We start from the raw sequence: 14,989 nt of genomic DNA on the forward strand, positions 1-14,989 counted from the left end.
CTGGAAAAAATGGTTTGTTTCATAAAAATGTGGTCCCACGGAAAAACAGTGTTGCTTACCTGCAACTGTTGTTCCTCTAGGTCTTCCATGCAGGCACACATGGGACTGCGCACGCGCAGGCCTGCCGACTTTGGAGATTTTTAAAGCTCAAAACCACTAGGGGGCGTCCTTGCCTCTCAGTGAGCATGCGCAGCCGTCTTTCCTGCCGAAAACGGCCTCTAAGAGCCGGGGCGCCCCCGACATACCCTCAGTCCTCTTTTGCCACTGCTCTACAAGGTAAGTACCAAGAGAATTAGCGGGGAAGGAGGGAGGGTATGTGTGCCTGCACGGAAGACCTAGATGAACAACAGTTACAGGTAAGCAACACTGTTTTTCATCTATGGTCTTCCTGTGCAGTCCCACATGGGAGATTACAAAGCTTAAATACCTGGGAGGAGGTGATGAAAAGTTGTCACAGGAAGATTGATTGTAGGACTGCAATGTCCACTGTCATTTCCTTCCTGTCTAGGACGTCCAAGGCGTAATGCCTGACAAACGTGTCAGCCGAGGCCCACGTCGCTGTTCTACAGATGTCCTGGAGTGGGACAGCTCTCAAAAGAGCTGCTGATGTCACTTGAGACCTGGTGGAATGAGCATGCACTTCCAAAGGACAAGGTAAGTTCATAACTTTGTAACATGACAAAATAGTCTGGACAACCCAATGAGCTAACGTTTCAGAACTGGCCTTATGCCATTTCTTCGGGCCTGCAAAACATATAAACAAATTGGAATCTACCCTAAAGGGTTTAACATGGTCCAGATAAAAAAGAAGAGCCCTGTGTACATCTAGGGTGTGGAGGGCCCTATCTGCCTCAGAAGAGTGTTCTCTAAAAAATACTGGTAAGGAAATTTCCTGAGACATATGGAACTTAGAGACTACTTTGGGTAGGAAGTCCACTTTAGTTCTAAGGACTACCTTCTCCGCGTGGATCTTTAAATAAGGGGGTTCACAGGATAAAGCTGCCAACTCCCCCACCCTCCTAGCCGAAGTAACTGCCACCAAAAACGCTACCTTCATAGACAGGTGGCAGGTGGCCAAGGGCTGAAAAGGCTTCGAAATGAGCCTAGTCAAGACCAGGGGCAAAAACCACTGAGGAACCACAGCCCTAACAGGGGGAAGCAAATTATTCAGCCCTTTCAGAAATAATTTTGACATGTAGTGAGAAAAAACTGTTCTCCTATCAACAGGGGGGTGAAAGGTGCAAATAGCTGCCAAATAAACCTTAAGGGATGAATAAGACAACCCTTTCTGCTTGAGTCCCCAAAGGAAGTCCAGAACTTCAGAAAGAGGAGAGGTTAAAAGGTTCGATCCCCGTTCCTGACACCACACCGAAAACTGACGAATAGACAAACGTCGAACATTCTCCAACACATGCATTACTCCCTCTGAAAAACCGTGTTCGGAAGGATCAGCCAAGCTGTCAGTTTGAGTTTGTCTACTCTGTGGTGGAACACACCTTTCCATGACAACAGATCTGGTTGAATCGGAAACTGATACATCCTCATGAGCATGTGAAACCAAGGCTGCCTCGGCCAGTATGGGGCTACCAGAATGGCTGCTGTTTTGTCCGTTAGAACCTTGCAGATGACTCTGGCTAATAACAGAAACGGAGGGAACAAATAGTAGAAATGGTTGGACCACTCTAGTTGAAATGCATCCCCAAGAGACTCGAGGCCGACTCCTCCTCTTGAGCAATAATCTTGAGCAATAACGGGGAGTCTTGTGGTTCTCCTCTGAGGCAAAAAGGTCTGTGTCGGGGAACCCTCACTCTGAAAAGACAGGACGTAGATACACGTCCTGAAGGGACCATTCATGGTTATCTCCCTGTAATCTACTAAGGTGGTCAGCCACCGTGTTATCTACTCCTGGGATATGGACTGTCAGAAGCCATACTGAGTGATTTACTGCCCATTCCCAGATCTTCATAGCTTCTTTACATAAGGTGATAGAAGCCATACCCCCTTGTTTATATAAAACATCGTGGTGGTATTATCTGTTAGGGCTTGGACTGTCTTATTCTGAACAATGTCTGAGAAGGAGACTAACGCATAAAACACCGCTCTCAGTTCCAAAAGGTTGATGTGCTCTTCACATTCCAAGTCATCCCACATCCCGTGTGCATAAGACCCTTCACAATGAGCCCCCCATCCTAAACTAGAGGCATCTGTTGTAATCGACACCTCAGGTTGCCTGTATCCAAACTTAACACTTTCAATGGGTTCGAGTCCTCTATCCACCAGTCTAAGGACAGAAGGACCCTCTGAGGGATGCTAACCTTTTTATTCTGGGAGTCCTTCTCTGGACGGAAAACGGAAACAAACCAGATTTGCAGAGGGCCCATCTGAAGTCTTGCTAATGGAATCACTGCTGTAGTGAATGCCATGTATCCCAGCAACACTTGAATAAGCTTAGCTGATTGGAACCTACATCTTTTAAACTTCCCAACCAGTAATCTAATTTTCTTGGCTCTGTCCAGGGGCAAGAAGCCTGCATCCCTTATACCATTGATGACAGCTCCTATGAACTGCGTGACCCTAGAAGGGTAGAGTCTCGACTTTTTCTGATTGACAAACAAGCCCAAGCGCAGGCAAGTGGACAGGGTGATGGAAATTTGCCTATCTACACCAGCAGCCGAATGCCCAACTATGAGCCAGTCATCAAGGTAAGGGAAAATACAACAACCCTGCATCCTAAGGTAGGCAATGACTACAGCCACATATTTGGTAAAAACCCTAGGGGCAGTGGATAACCCAAAGGGGAGGACACGGTACTGAAAAATACGAGTATCATACGTAAAGCGAAGTAATTTCTTATGGTCCAAAAAGATGGAAATGTGGAAGTATGCATCTTTTTGGGTCCAAAACCCCAAACCAAGATTGGGAAGGTATCAGAGCCAAGACCGTCTGTAAAGTGGTCATTTTAAATTTACTGACCTGAATAAACTTGTTCAATTCACGAAGGTCCAGAATAGGATGGAGACCCCCATCCTTCTTCTCTACTACAAACAGGTTAGAATAAAAACCTAGAGAAGGAGGAACTATTTGTCACCTCTTCAATTGCTCCTTTATTTAATAGAGTTGAGAGCTCAGATACTACTCCGGGCTGAGTATTCTGGGGGAGAAAGTAAGGGGCCGGAGACCAGGCCACTGTAAAAATTCAACTTGATAACCATTTTTAATGATTTGTAAAACCCAAGAATCAGAAGATATACGGCACCATTCAGAAAAAAAGGAAACTAGCCTGACTCTAAACAAGTGGTCAGGTCCCTGTAATAGTCAAAATTGCTTCTGAGAATGTGCCAGGTACTTGGCCTGCTGCTGGTGAGCTCCCTGCTTGTTCTTATAGCCCTGTCTCCTCCTCGAAAAGGATGCTTGAGGGCTCTGATAACACCTCTGCGGTTGGTAGCCATACCCATGATAGGGGTGAAAACACTGTGGACGGCCTCTATTAAAAGGCCTATACTGCGGTCTGTTTGAAGCTTGATGCTGGGGAAGTACACCATACGAGCATGCTGTAAGTCTATCCTGGCATTTCTTGGACAGATACTCACCCGTCTTTTTCGAGAAGAGAGTGTGTCCCTCAAAAGGGAGATCCTCCACCTTATTCCTGGTCTCTGTTGGCAGAGCTGTTGATCTTAACCAAGCAAATCTGCGGATATCGAGCGCTGAAAGCAATGATCTGGCTGAGGTATCTGTTAAATTTCTAGCCACATTGATCTGATGGCGGGATAAACGGACCGCTTCCTCTTGAATCACTCGGAGGAAGATCTTCTGATCCTCCGGTAATTGGGGAATAAAAGTGGCTACTTTGTTCCACAAAAGTAGCTGATAGGCAGCCATCATCGCTGCATAATTGGCAATCTTGATGCCAAAGGCGGAAGACATGTACACCTTTCTACCCATAGAGTCTATTTTCCTGCTCTCCTTGTCCGAAGGAACCGACAGCGATCCCTGTTTTGGTCTAGCCTGCATATCCTCTGTCACCAGAGAGGACAGAGAAGAATGTAGGGACAGGAATGGGCACAAGTCTTCCTTGACTCTATAAAGATTCTCCACCTTCTTATTAGTTGCGGGAGTGGAAGCTGGTTTAAGGTTCAATCCTGACAGAAGCTCCATGAAGCCCTCAATCATTGGAAAGGCAACCGCCGGTGTCAAACTTGAGTATATATGCTTCAGAATCTTGTCTTTCGAATGTGGCTCTGTAGATGCCACCTCGAGTTCAAGCGCCTTCACCATTCTTCGAAGGAACTCGTTATAGGCACGGAAGTCATCGGTAGGAGATGCTTCCTCCAATGGCCCAATCGCGCAGTCTGGTGATGGCGGGGAGTCATAGGACTGATCATAACGGGCACTGTCATCATATTCAGTGTCTGATAATCTAGGAGTCCTTCTGGAACCCGGATAAGAATAAGCCCGTAGTGAGGGGGACCTCGAACGATCTCTGACCCCGCGGTGAGAGTAATACGGGTCTTCCCTATAATGCCGACATGATGGGGAAAATTCCACAGGGCGATGAGACCTGGAGTAAGGACTATCCTTCTCCTTATAACAGGGGTTTCTTCTGCCTCTCGAGTGGCTCCTCTCTCCCCGGAAAGAGCGTGAAGACCAAGAGTCTTGGAAGGGTGACTTCGATCTCCCCAATGGTGTAGGGAGTTTCTCTACCACAATCACATCCTCCTCTGAAGGACACCTAGATTGGGGAGTGCTCCGCGATGAAAGGTGGTCTCTGGAACCACAACATTTCTTCCTTGGTGGTTCGGATTCATTCTCAGTCTGATATTCTACTGGCGGTTGTGGAGATATAACACTCTCCAGAACATGTTTGTCATGTTTAGAAGAGTGATGTTTCTTTTTCTTCTTTCTCTCTAGGCTGGTTCCGGATGGTACTGAGGACCTTGTCAGATCTGAAGATCCCAGAACCAATGAATCACTCCATTGGCTCCATCAGTCCGAAGCTGCTCCACTCCAAGGAGTTCTCGGTTCTGAAGCCCTAGGAGTCGCGGAACCATCTTGCCTAGAGTGAGTAGATTGCGATGTGGCCACAAACAGTTCCAAGGGTGCCCTTGGTCTGGGTTCTGAAGGGGTTGGGTCCAATGTAGATGTGGTCGGTTCTGATGGCTGGGACTCGGCATGGGCTGGGGAAGAACTGGAGCGAGGTGTCTTGGCTCCAGAGGGTCCCGGTTTCGGCAGGGTAGACAATTTCAGTGCGGCGGAAGTCTTCACCGGAATCGGGGGATCAGTCGCTGCCATGGCACACTGCCATAAAGAGGCTTGCAGTCTACCCACCCGCTCTGCTCTGGCCTTTGGGGTGAACATGCGGCAGTGTCTACAGGCCTGTGTGTTGTGGGTCTCCCTCAAACAATACAGGCAGCTAGAGTGGCCATCAGATTTAGTCATTTTTCTGTCGCATGATACCCATTTCTTAAACAAAGCCTTTTCTGACATTCTTACATCTAAGACGAAATCTCACTGAAAAAGAACAGATGAGCCTGAACCTCTCAAGTCGGCGGCAAAAGAGGAACTGAGGGTACGTCAAGGGCGCTGCGCCTCTTAGAGGCCGTTTTTGGCGGGAAAGACGGCTGCGCATGTGCACTGAGAGGACAGGACACCCCCTAGCGGTTTTGAGCTTTAAAAATCTCCGAAGTCAGCAGGCCTGCGTGTGCGCAGTCCCATGTGGGACTGCACAGGAAGACCGTAGATGAACACGTGTTTCGGTGCAAACGAACCAGCTATTCCATACTTACTTTGTTCCATGGTTCGTTTTGTGCCCATCTCTACTCTTCACTATGTTTCAGATACAAGGTGCTTACTTTTATTTGAACGGTTAAGGGTTTTTTTCTTTAACTCAGTTAATGCTCAAGAAACTTAAACAACTGTAGATCTGCATTGAACTGTAGATCTGTCAAAGTGCATGTATACAAAACTAGTTTAATATTATGTCCTTGGTAACTCTCTGTAAAGTTAATGATCCGTGATCTGTTAGCCTTTACCTGCATACACTTTGGCAAGCTTGAAAGTACCTCCACAACATCGCACATTCTGAACTAACGGAATGAATGATAGCTAAATGTTATCCTAAAATGTAAGTGAAAGACTTACAAAAGGAGGTGAAAAGTTCTATGATGTTTGTGTTGTCCTGACAAACTGGAATGAGCACACACACACACACACACACAATTAACAGTTAAGGAATTTGGAGCTACATCAGGATGAGCTATGATACCACTGATGTTAATTAAGGAGGATTTAATTGTTTGCTACAAAAATTAATGCAGCTTCCTCACAAAAGCACATAACTTACGAAATCTGCTACAACTAGGTATGACTATGGTCATTGATTTACCTGTTTCAAAAGGAGATTAGACAAGTTAATGGAAGTCAATCAACTGCAGATACCAGAGAGCAAAAGCAGAAGGTTATTGCCTTCATGCCTCTCTTGTAGGTTACTTGGAAACATCTGGTTCAGCACAATTGGAAATAGGAGAGTGGACTAGATAGACTTTTGGTCTGATCCAACACAGCTCTTGTTAATTTAAATGTACTTTGATCCTAACCTTTGAATTTTTTTTGAAATTCTTAGTTTATTTACATTTTTAAATGAAGGGTATGTGATAATATGAGGTAAGAATCAATGTGATATAAGCTGATGATGCATTGAAGCATCATATCACTATCAATTATTTACATTTATCCAGTTTGAAGCTCAAAATGGTACCAACCCTTCCAATTTTTAACCCCTGTATATTGCCTTGCAGAGTTTCCCCCACCAATAAGCATCCAATTTGCAGACCTTGAGAGACAAGTTATTCTAGCAGAACAGAAGGCTTTATGTGGCGTAAATAAAACAAAAAACTAGCTATTCATCTCCCCCTTACTATTCTGACAGGCAAAATAAAATAAGAATTCATACCTGGCTACAGCTTCACTGTATACAAAACCAGCATCTGCTCTCTTTACAATTTCAAAGCAGAGATCTGCACCATCCATACTGCAGGTGAAAAGAAGTAAAATTTGTTTGTAAGACTAGAAACAGATCTTCCAATAATAATGTTCTAATTTTATACCTATTAAAAATGTTTAAAACTTCACACATTACACTTATTAATCAACATAAAAAATAAAATCCAGTTTGTTACTAGCCCATCAAATTTAAAGTTCTTTGCATATTCAGGCAAGTTTTTACATTGTACAAGCAGTAAATCAATGCATTCTTCTTTGAGTTTAGAAGAGTTCTGGAGAAATGGTCCCAATATGATCTTTCAGGCAGAGATTTATTTATGTCTGTGTGAGTGCTAAAAATAAAAAGTCTCAGATGCTTTTAGTATATCTCTCCCCTTTCTGAAGGAACAGATGTAGAAAATATTTTTAAAACAATACAGAGAGTCTGTGATATTTTATATTCTAATGCGTTTTATACATGTATTCTTCTGTAGATAGCCAACAGATACCTTGAAACATTATACAACCAAAATGTAACCATTCACTAATGCATGGCAGTGCAGTACAAAAATACATTTAATGAAAGTCATCCACAAAACTGCCAACAGTTCCACACCAACAGAGTATGGGTCTAAAATAGAGCCTGTGTGGTTAGAGGTTAGAGTTCTGGACTAGAATCTGGGAATCTCAGGTTCAAATCCCTGCTCTGTCATGGAATCTTGTTGGGTGACCTTTGGTTAGTCATACTCTCAGCCTAACCTATCTCACAAGGATGTTGTGAGGATAAAATGAAGGAGAGGAGAATAATTTAAGTCAGTTTGGGTCCCTATTGGGGATAAAGGTGGAGTATAAATGAAGAAATAAATAAATAAAAACCCCTAGGGGGGCAGGGAAGGAGTGAAGAAACTACAACAAACATGAGATCGCAGTGTAGTTCCAGCCTTGTTTTTAAAGCTATATAACACAGAGAGCTCATAGCCTTCTATCCTCTATCATGTTCTAAGGGCCATTTTATATCACTGTTCTTCCTTAGTAATACTGCTCAATGTATGTGGTTCTAGCTAGAGATGAAGACTTCATACACTACAATACCTGTGTTTTTTCCCCACACTAAGATGACCTGTGGGTGAGATAGTATTGTGAAACATGGCTGTAGTTAACAAACACTATGATACACTTCTGAAGATACTGTAGGCTTGGATTTGTACTGTTTCTAATGTATTCCGTTTTCCTACTATCTTACATATTTAGCTCACAGCCAGGTTTGGATACAGTGTATTTTATGCCAGTAATTTTTTAGCATCAGCAACTATGGTTTATTCTTAGGCTTAGAAACTCGTATTAAAGCAAGCATGGGTTCGGCTCAAGTCATACTACCAGGCTATTTTGACCTTCCTAATATTTAAAGAGGATCATGAGATAAAAGGCATTTCCCCCACGTTCTGATAGAAGGCACAGGGATAACTACCCTATTTGAAAAACATATATGCAGGGTGTTTTAAAACCCTATTCTTACATCCTTTATAATTCAATAAAATAGGTAATAATTGGTTTCAGTGTATCAAAAAGGCTGACAAACAGTAAGATCAGTTTCACACATGTTTTCCCCACACATTTAGAAACAGTAGGCTCCAATTTCAATTCAACTACTTGGTAATCCTGACAAGTTATATCCACTTAATATGCTTTGATTATTGATTTGATTGTTGTGACAGCTGTCTCTAGCATTAACATTGCATCTAACAGTCAAAACTAGTTTTACTTTTTTTAGAATAAAATTTTAATTTGAAGTTCCAGACGACTGCAAGCATATCCTACATTAATATGAAATCTGTTGGCACAATTAACTTCTCACCAGTAGAGGGAGACAGACTCACAACAAAGTATGATGTTCTCTTTCCCTGTGAGTTTTCTTCAAGTGTGTTCCCAGAAAAAGAAAATGGGCTTTACAAACTTATCTAGGAACTAGATAATTAGATTTACAGTTTTCCATTTCTTTCTCCTTCCTGATCAGGGTAAGAAAAGGGAAACTCAAATGCTAGTGTTATTTAAGACATCCCTGAATTGCAAAAGAGTAATTGTCTAGCATGTGACTACCTACTGAACTCTTATTTAAATTTACTAGTTGGTGAAATGAAAGTTTACCAAAGGACTATTTATTTATTTAAAATATTTGTATACTGCTTTAAGTGTGCAGACTAATAATGTAACAAGAAGTTGTGAGGAGAAATGTAACAGTCCAATTAACCAGATGGTCAAAGCTGTGAACACAGTTTATCCTCCACCAAATGCTCTCCGGAATAAAGTGTCTTATATGTTGTCCTGAATATAGCAAAGAAATGTGTTCTTGGCATCCACTCTGGTAAACCATTCCAAAAGACCCACTATGGGAAAAAACAGTGACCTAGCTGATGCTGTTTGGACAGTTCTGAGAGAGGGCTCCACAACCTTGTCTGAAGAATGTAGCTGGCACAAGGGTGTATACTGGAAGATTTCACACAGTAAATATGAGGGCCTTAGGTCATGATGGGCTTTAAAGGTAATAACCAACACTTTGAATAGGGCCCAGAAGCAAGCAGGTAGCCAGTGCAATGGACACAGCAATAGTTATGTGTTCTGAGCAACTGACCACAGACAGCAGTCTTGTTGCTGCATTTTAGACCAACTGAAGTTTCTAAGAATTTTTCAAAGGCAAGTCCCATGTAGAGGTGTGCAGTTCGGTTCAGATTAAAATACCAAATTTTGGCTGATTTGGTAAAATCAGGGAGATCCGAATTAAAAATCAGGTATTCTGAATTTTTACTGAATTTTCAAAAAAAAAAAATTGGTAACATTTGGCTATGGGAAAATCACTCTGGGAGCTATCCAGTGGGGTAGAGGAGTCATTTTTCAACCAACCGTCACCAAATTTGGGCTAAGTTGCAAGGGACACTGTTGCAACTTAGTCTAACACAACCAGTGTCATTCATAGCACCCAGATGCTGGATTCAGCCAGCAGGGAATCACCATAGAACAGAACCAAGCAGTACCCAACCACAAGCACAAGGCATTCTCTTGCTTTAGTTTGCTTCTGTTGGGCTAAATTGCAACAGGGTCCCTTGCTTCGGTTTGGTTTGGGTGGAATGGATGTGATTCTCTAATGTGGTGTTGGTCCCCTTCCTTCACTTTGGTTCTAGGGGGATTCCATTCCTGTGCTTCAATTTGGTTCTACTGGGCTTTCTCTGGGATGAGCTCAGCTTGCATTTGGGAGTGTGCCTTGATCATGGCAGCCTTGCCCCCCCCCCCAGCGTGTTTCTGCAATGGGAGTCAACTTTGACTTTTTCCCCAAGAAAACAATGGAGTGACTTTGTGGGGTTTTCGTCAGTTCCCTCCATATTTGGTGAAGTTTGATTGAAAAAATGACTCCCTCCTGCCCACCAGACAGCTCCCAGAGTGATTTTCCCATAGAAAACAATGGCTGATTTTTTTTGGAAATACCTGAACCAAATTAGAGAATCAATTCAGATCTGTTGGAATACATTCTCTAAATTCTGGTTTTTTTCTTAGATTTGGTTTTAAAAAAAAACAGATTTACCAAATTTGGTGGGGGGGGGGTGCACACCCCTAGTCCCATGTACAGCATGTTACAGTAGTCCAGTCTGGAGGTTACAGTAGCATGGATCAACATAACTAGGTTGGCGGACAGGTAAGGGATCAGTTTATGAGTTACATGCAATTGTAATGAATTATGAACCATGTTTCCTTAGTCATGAATGAACTGAGGATTTTGCTGTGTAAATGAACATGTCAAATATTTTAGTGAGTCAATTTTGAGAAATAAACATTTTTGTATAAATATAATGGTTTTCACAGGGATTGCAACAGTTATGGAACAGACATGTCTAGTGATTTTAATTCTAGTGTTCTGATATTAAATTTAAATGTTTAGGCATTAAAAAATGTGAACTACTTGTTTAAAAGAGGTTTACTTAGCTACAGAATGTGTGTTAGGTTCACTATGCAATACATCAATCTAGTGTAATTTTCCTCAAAATGAGGTTTACATCTGTTTTGAACAGTCTTTAAAGAACTAGTCAATATTATTCCAAGTTTAACTACTGTAACAAATAAAGTTAATTGGCAACTCATACTAATCTGGCAGCTGAGTATTGCTCAATTTAACTGTGCACTTAACCCACACATTTTGTATAGTAAGCCAAGAATGATAAAAATAACACTTACAATTCAAAAACCATATAAAGCATTCCATCAGAACTGTATGTCTCCAAAAGTTCAACAATATGAGGATGTTTCAACATGTGACAGATACTTGCTTCCCTCTTCAGATCTGTTGGAATATAGTAAAGAACAAGCCTATTAATATTAATAAATAAAAACTGCATATTTTCAAAGCTATGTGGGTCTCAAGATATAGAGATGGTGCAGTCAGATATTTAACACATGGAGGGAAAAGAAGCTGTTTTATGCTGTCCCCAAAACTCACAGGTTCACTCCCAAGCCAAACAAATACGTGCTTCAAAAAACAACTTTTACAGATGGAGACAAAGATAATTTACAAACATACTTTCAGATTGAGACAGATGGAGACAAAGACCAACTATGCCAGATTCAGAAGCCCGCATCAGAGACTATAGTCATCGTAGTGGGCAGTTCTTGTGCCACCTAGCTAGAAGCCACAGCAAATCTGGGCACAGCCTGAAGGCACACCTCTAAGAAACACCCAGTGATCACAAGTAAAAAGCAGGTAACAGAAAACATTGGTGAAATTACTGGGGTGTAGTAAAGAAGGTCCAGGAAGAACTATGCTGAAGTCTAGTTCCTCAGCTCTGTTAATTTGGATGTTAGGAACCAGGGTGTGTGACCACCTGTCTAACCTGCTGATTTCCCATCCTGAGTTTTGAGAACCTTCAATACCGTTTGTATCATGGAGGAAGACAGCATCCCTAGCACTATTCCTGTAAGTAGCACAATATCCATGGCTACTAGCCAGAAAATAGTTAGAGGCATCTGAACTCCCAAGTCTCTTCACCAGGAGACTGGCAGGTGCTGAATGCTTGTTGACTGCCTAGCCATAGCCTTGTGATGTCAGAGCAAAATAGCCCTAGGAGAGTTCCCTCAGGCCACATAGCACTAACCAATTGAACAATGTGCCAGATTTCCATGAGGGATTCTGAGAAGGCACTCCTGCCTAGCATCAAGATGCAGATAGTAGATTCCTCTGTAAAATCATGTTGTTGATGCCACAAGGCAAAAATGTATACCTAAAATCACATTCTCAATGAGGCCCCAACCAATGTGAAGCTAGGCCTGAAAGGCTAATGTGTTAGTTGGTATGCTTCACTTTTGCTGGCTTTGTACAGGAGGCACTGCTTGCCCTCAGGTAGCCATACTGATCAGGCAGACATCTGTGGCTTATAGAGGAGCTCTGTGCAAAATGAGCATCTTAATAGGCACAGAGACTAACCTTTATGAACCCTGAGCCTGCCCTGTAAAGGCAATGAACTGCTCTCACCACCTCATTGTGGTGGGCCATCAAAGAGGAGGTAGAATATGCCTTATCCAGACTTGATACATAATACACTGTTATGAGCAGAGATCTGTCCAGGGTTGTTACCTGGAACTCAATAACCAGACTTTGGTAGCCTTTATTTTTTTCTACCCTCATTTAGATAAAAGTCATGCTTAGTGTGCCATCTTGCTACTTCTATCCTCTAACCTTGGAGGTCATATCTAGTTTGGGACATTAGTCTTTCCACAGGTCTATTTTCAACAAAACTGCCCATTATCAGCATCCAGCTGAGTCTGTTTTGCCTATATGGGATGGAAAAAGAAGAGGGAGGTAGTGACATGAAAAGGCAGATAGAGTGGAAGTAATGAAGGAAACAATGAGGCAAGATAAGATGGTAGTGGAGACAAGCAGGGAAAGGCTAAAAAGTGAGTGATCAGATAAAGGGTAAGATGGACAGAAGGAAAAATCAGAGGAAAATCCAGTTAAGGCTCATATCAGGAGCTCCACCGCAGTATCACCTGATATGAAGGGAAGGCTTGTTCCATTCCACGGAACTGGAGAGGTCACCCAGGTGCTAACACCAACCACACCTTTCTCAATCTTTTGCCAAAAACATGCACCAACACCCCACTCCACAGTGATCTGCCAAACAAAATGGCCATGACCAATGCCTTACCAGCTCCATGGCCATAAACTATGCAGATAATTGGAAGTTGGTTACTTTCCAACTAATACATTATGTGGGTCTATTCAGGGAAATACGAATGCATACATGATGTAGAGTGATGTCATCCACAAGGAAGATGTAGCTGTGTATCAATAAACATTATGCAGGATCATATAGAGGTTATTCTAGAACTAGGCAAGCCGGTGCCTGCACCACATTCCGCAGGGTCTGGAATACAGGTGTAGGCACAGAACTCACACGGGAATTTATCTGTTTTTCAACCTTGCTGTTATGCTGAGGTTGTATGATTTTACTGTATTGTTTTATTTTTTGAGCTGCCTCAATCAGATCTCTGGAGAGGTGGTATAAAATTTTCTAAATGAATAATCCATAAAGAAGCCTTTTTTGGCAGTATAAGCATGCTGAGGTGGTGTTATACCTTGACTCATAGCTTCTGCTCCAGAAGTCATGCAGAAAGAAGGTAATGTCAATCAAGGCAATAAAGTGCTAGATATGGGTCCATGGATGGCAGATTTTGGTAGCATCTCCATCTACTCCATGGGCATGACTCGTCTACTAAAGCACAGTACACCAGCTCTATTTTCATACACCCTGAAATCAAACACTGCAACACAGTCACTTATTGTTTTAAAACACTTGTGCTGGCCAAGAGCATGCCCTAGAGCCATACCAGCCACAACACCCCAGCACTTGCAAAGGCTATAGGGAGCAGCAGCCAGCTGACAAATGGTGACTGAATGTACATCATGGACAGTTACCTAGAAATGGTAGTACATAGGGAATGAGAGCTCCATCTCCAGCTCTTCCACAAGTGGAACTTACCTGACAACCACTTCTGAGCTGAGCCCTCCATTTCACCACCCGGCCTCTGACCACCACATGAAATGGGATGAGGCCGGGATGAAGATACTTGGGTCTCTTTGTGGTTGATGTCAAACATTCCATTTACTTATACAGTACTGTATATCAAAACTACAATTAAACTGAATTGCAGAGGCAGCTCATGGATGAGATCATCAATATCTAAAAGTTTGGTAAGGATTCTATTACTGGATGCTGTAAATCTTATTTTCTACCATAGTAAATTGTATTGTTTACAAAACAGAAATATAATCTATCTATATGTGTAATGTAAAACAAAAATGCATTTGTACATCAGTAATATTCTATTAATACAAATACTGTAATGCAGTAAGTTATCAATGAAACACCAATAAGGCCTGGAAGGATGACATTTAGCTTTGCATGGCATCAGTTAAGCTCAGAATAATTCAGTACTGGAGTAAGCTTCAGCTTGTTTTGCCAAGGCCAGCATTAAAATGAATAAATAAATACAATACAGCTCACACTTGCAGTTTCATGCCAGCATCAACATTCATGTAGAAAGAATAAATAATAAATTAAATAAACCACAGAATTTGTAAAACTTTCCTAATCATCACCCTTGTACTTATAGCCGCTGATCTTGCGTTGTATCTTTAGCCCTACAGGATTTAGAGGCACAGTTAAGACATAACATTAAATGATGACTTTCCATGAAAGCAGATGTGTTTAATTACTGTGTCACATGTGACAAAGGATCCCCTGCCCTGCCCTGGTTCGTTCACCTAACAGCAAATCATGGTTTGCCATAGCATCTGAACCACATCACAAGGAGACAGGCTTAATGTGGCATTGCTCCAAATGCTATGCTGATGTGATATGGAGAAAACTGTAAGTGCCTCATGCTGCCTGTTGCTCCATATGTCCATGTATGTCTGACTAGCACTGTGTGTTTCTCCGCCCCCCCTCCAATTCAAGAAAAGATACACAGA

At 42.2% G+C, this 14,989-nt stretch overlaps 1 protein-coding gene across 4 annotated transcripts in view; it reads right to left on the reverse strand.

Moving 5' to 3' along the window:
• Positions 1-14,989, reverse strand: part of CASK (calcium/calmodulin dependent serine protein kinase) — a 361,240-nt gene that overhangs the window by 229,007 nt on the left and 117,244 nt on the right. For all 4 annotated transcript variants that reach the window (XM_054974058.1, XM_054974057.1, XM_054974056.1 and 1 more), the window contains exons 3-4: positions 11,200-11,305; positions 6,950-7,027 (exon numbers count right to left, since the gene is read on the reverse strand). In XM_054974058.1, coding sequence (XP_054830033.1) covers positions 6,950-7,027; positions 11,200-11,305 — 184 coding nt within the window. The remainder of the gene's footprint in view (positions 1-6,949; positions 7,028-11,199; positions 11,306-14,989) is intronic.

Source organism: Eublepharis macularius, chromosome 3 (genome assembly GCF_028583425.1).
Source record: "Eublepharis macularius isolate TG4126 chromosome 3, MPM_Emac_v1.0, whole genome shotgun sequence".
NCBI lineage: Eukaryota > Metazoa > Chordata > Lepidosauria > Squamata > Eublepharidae > Eublepharis > Eublepharis macularius.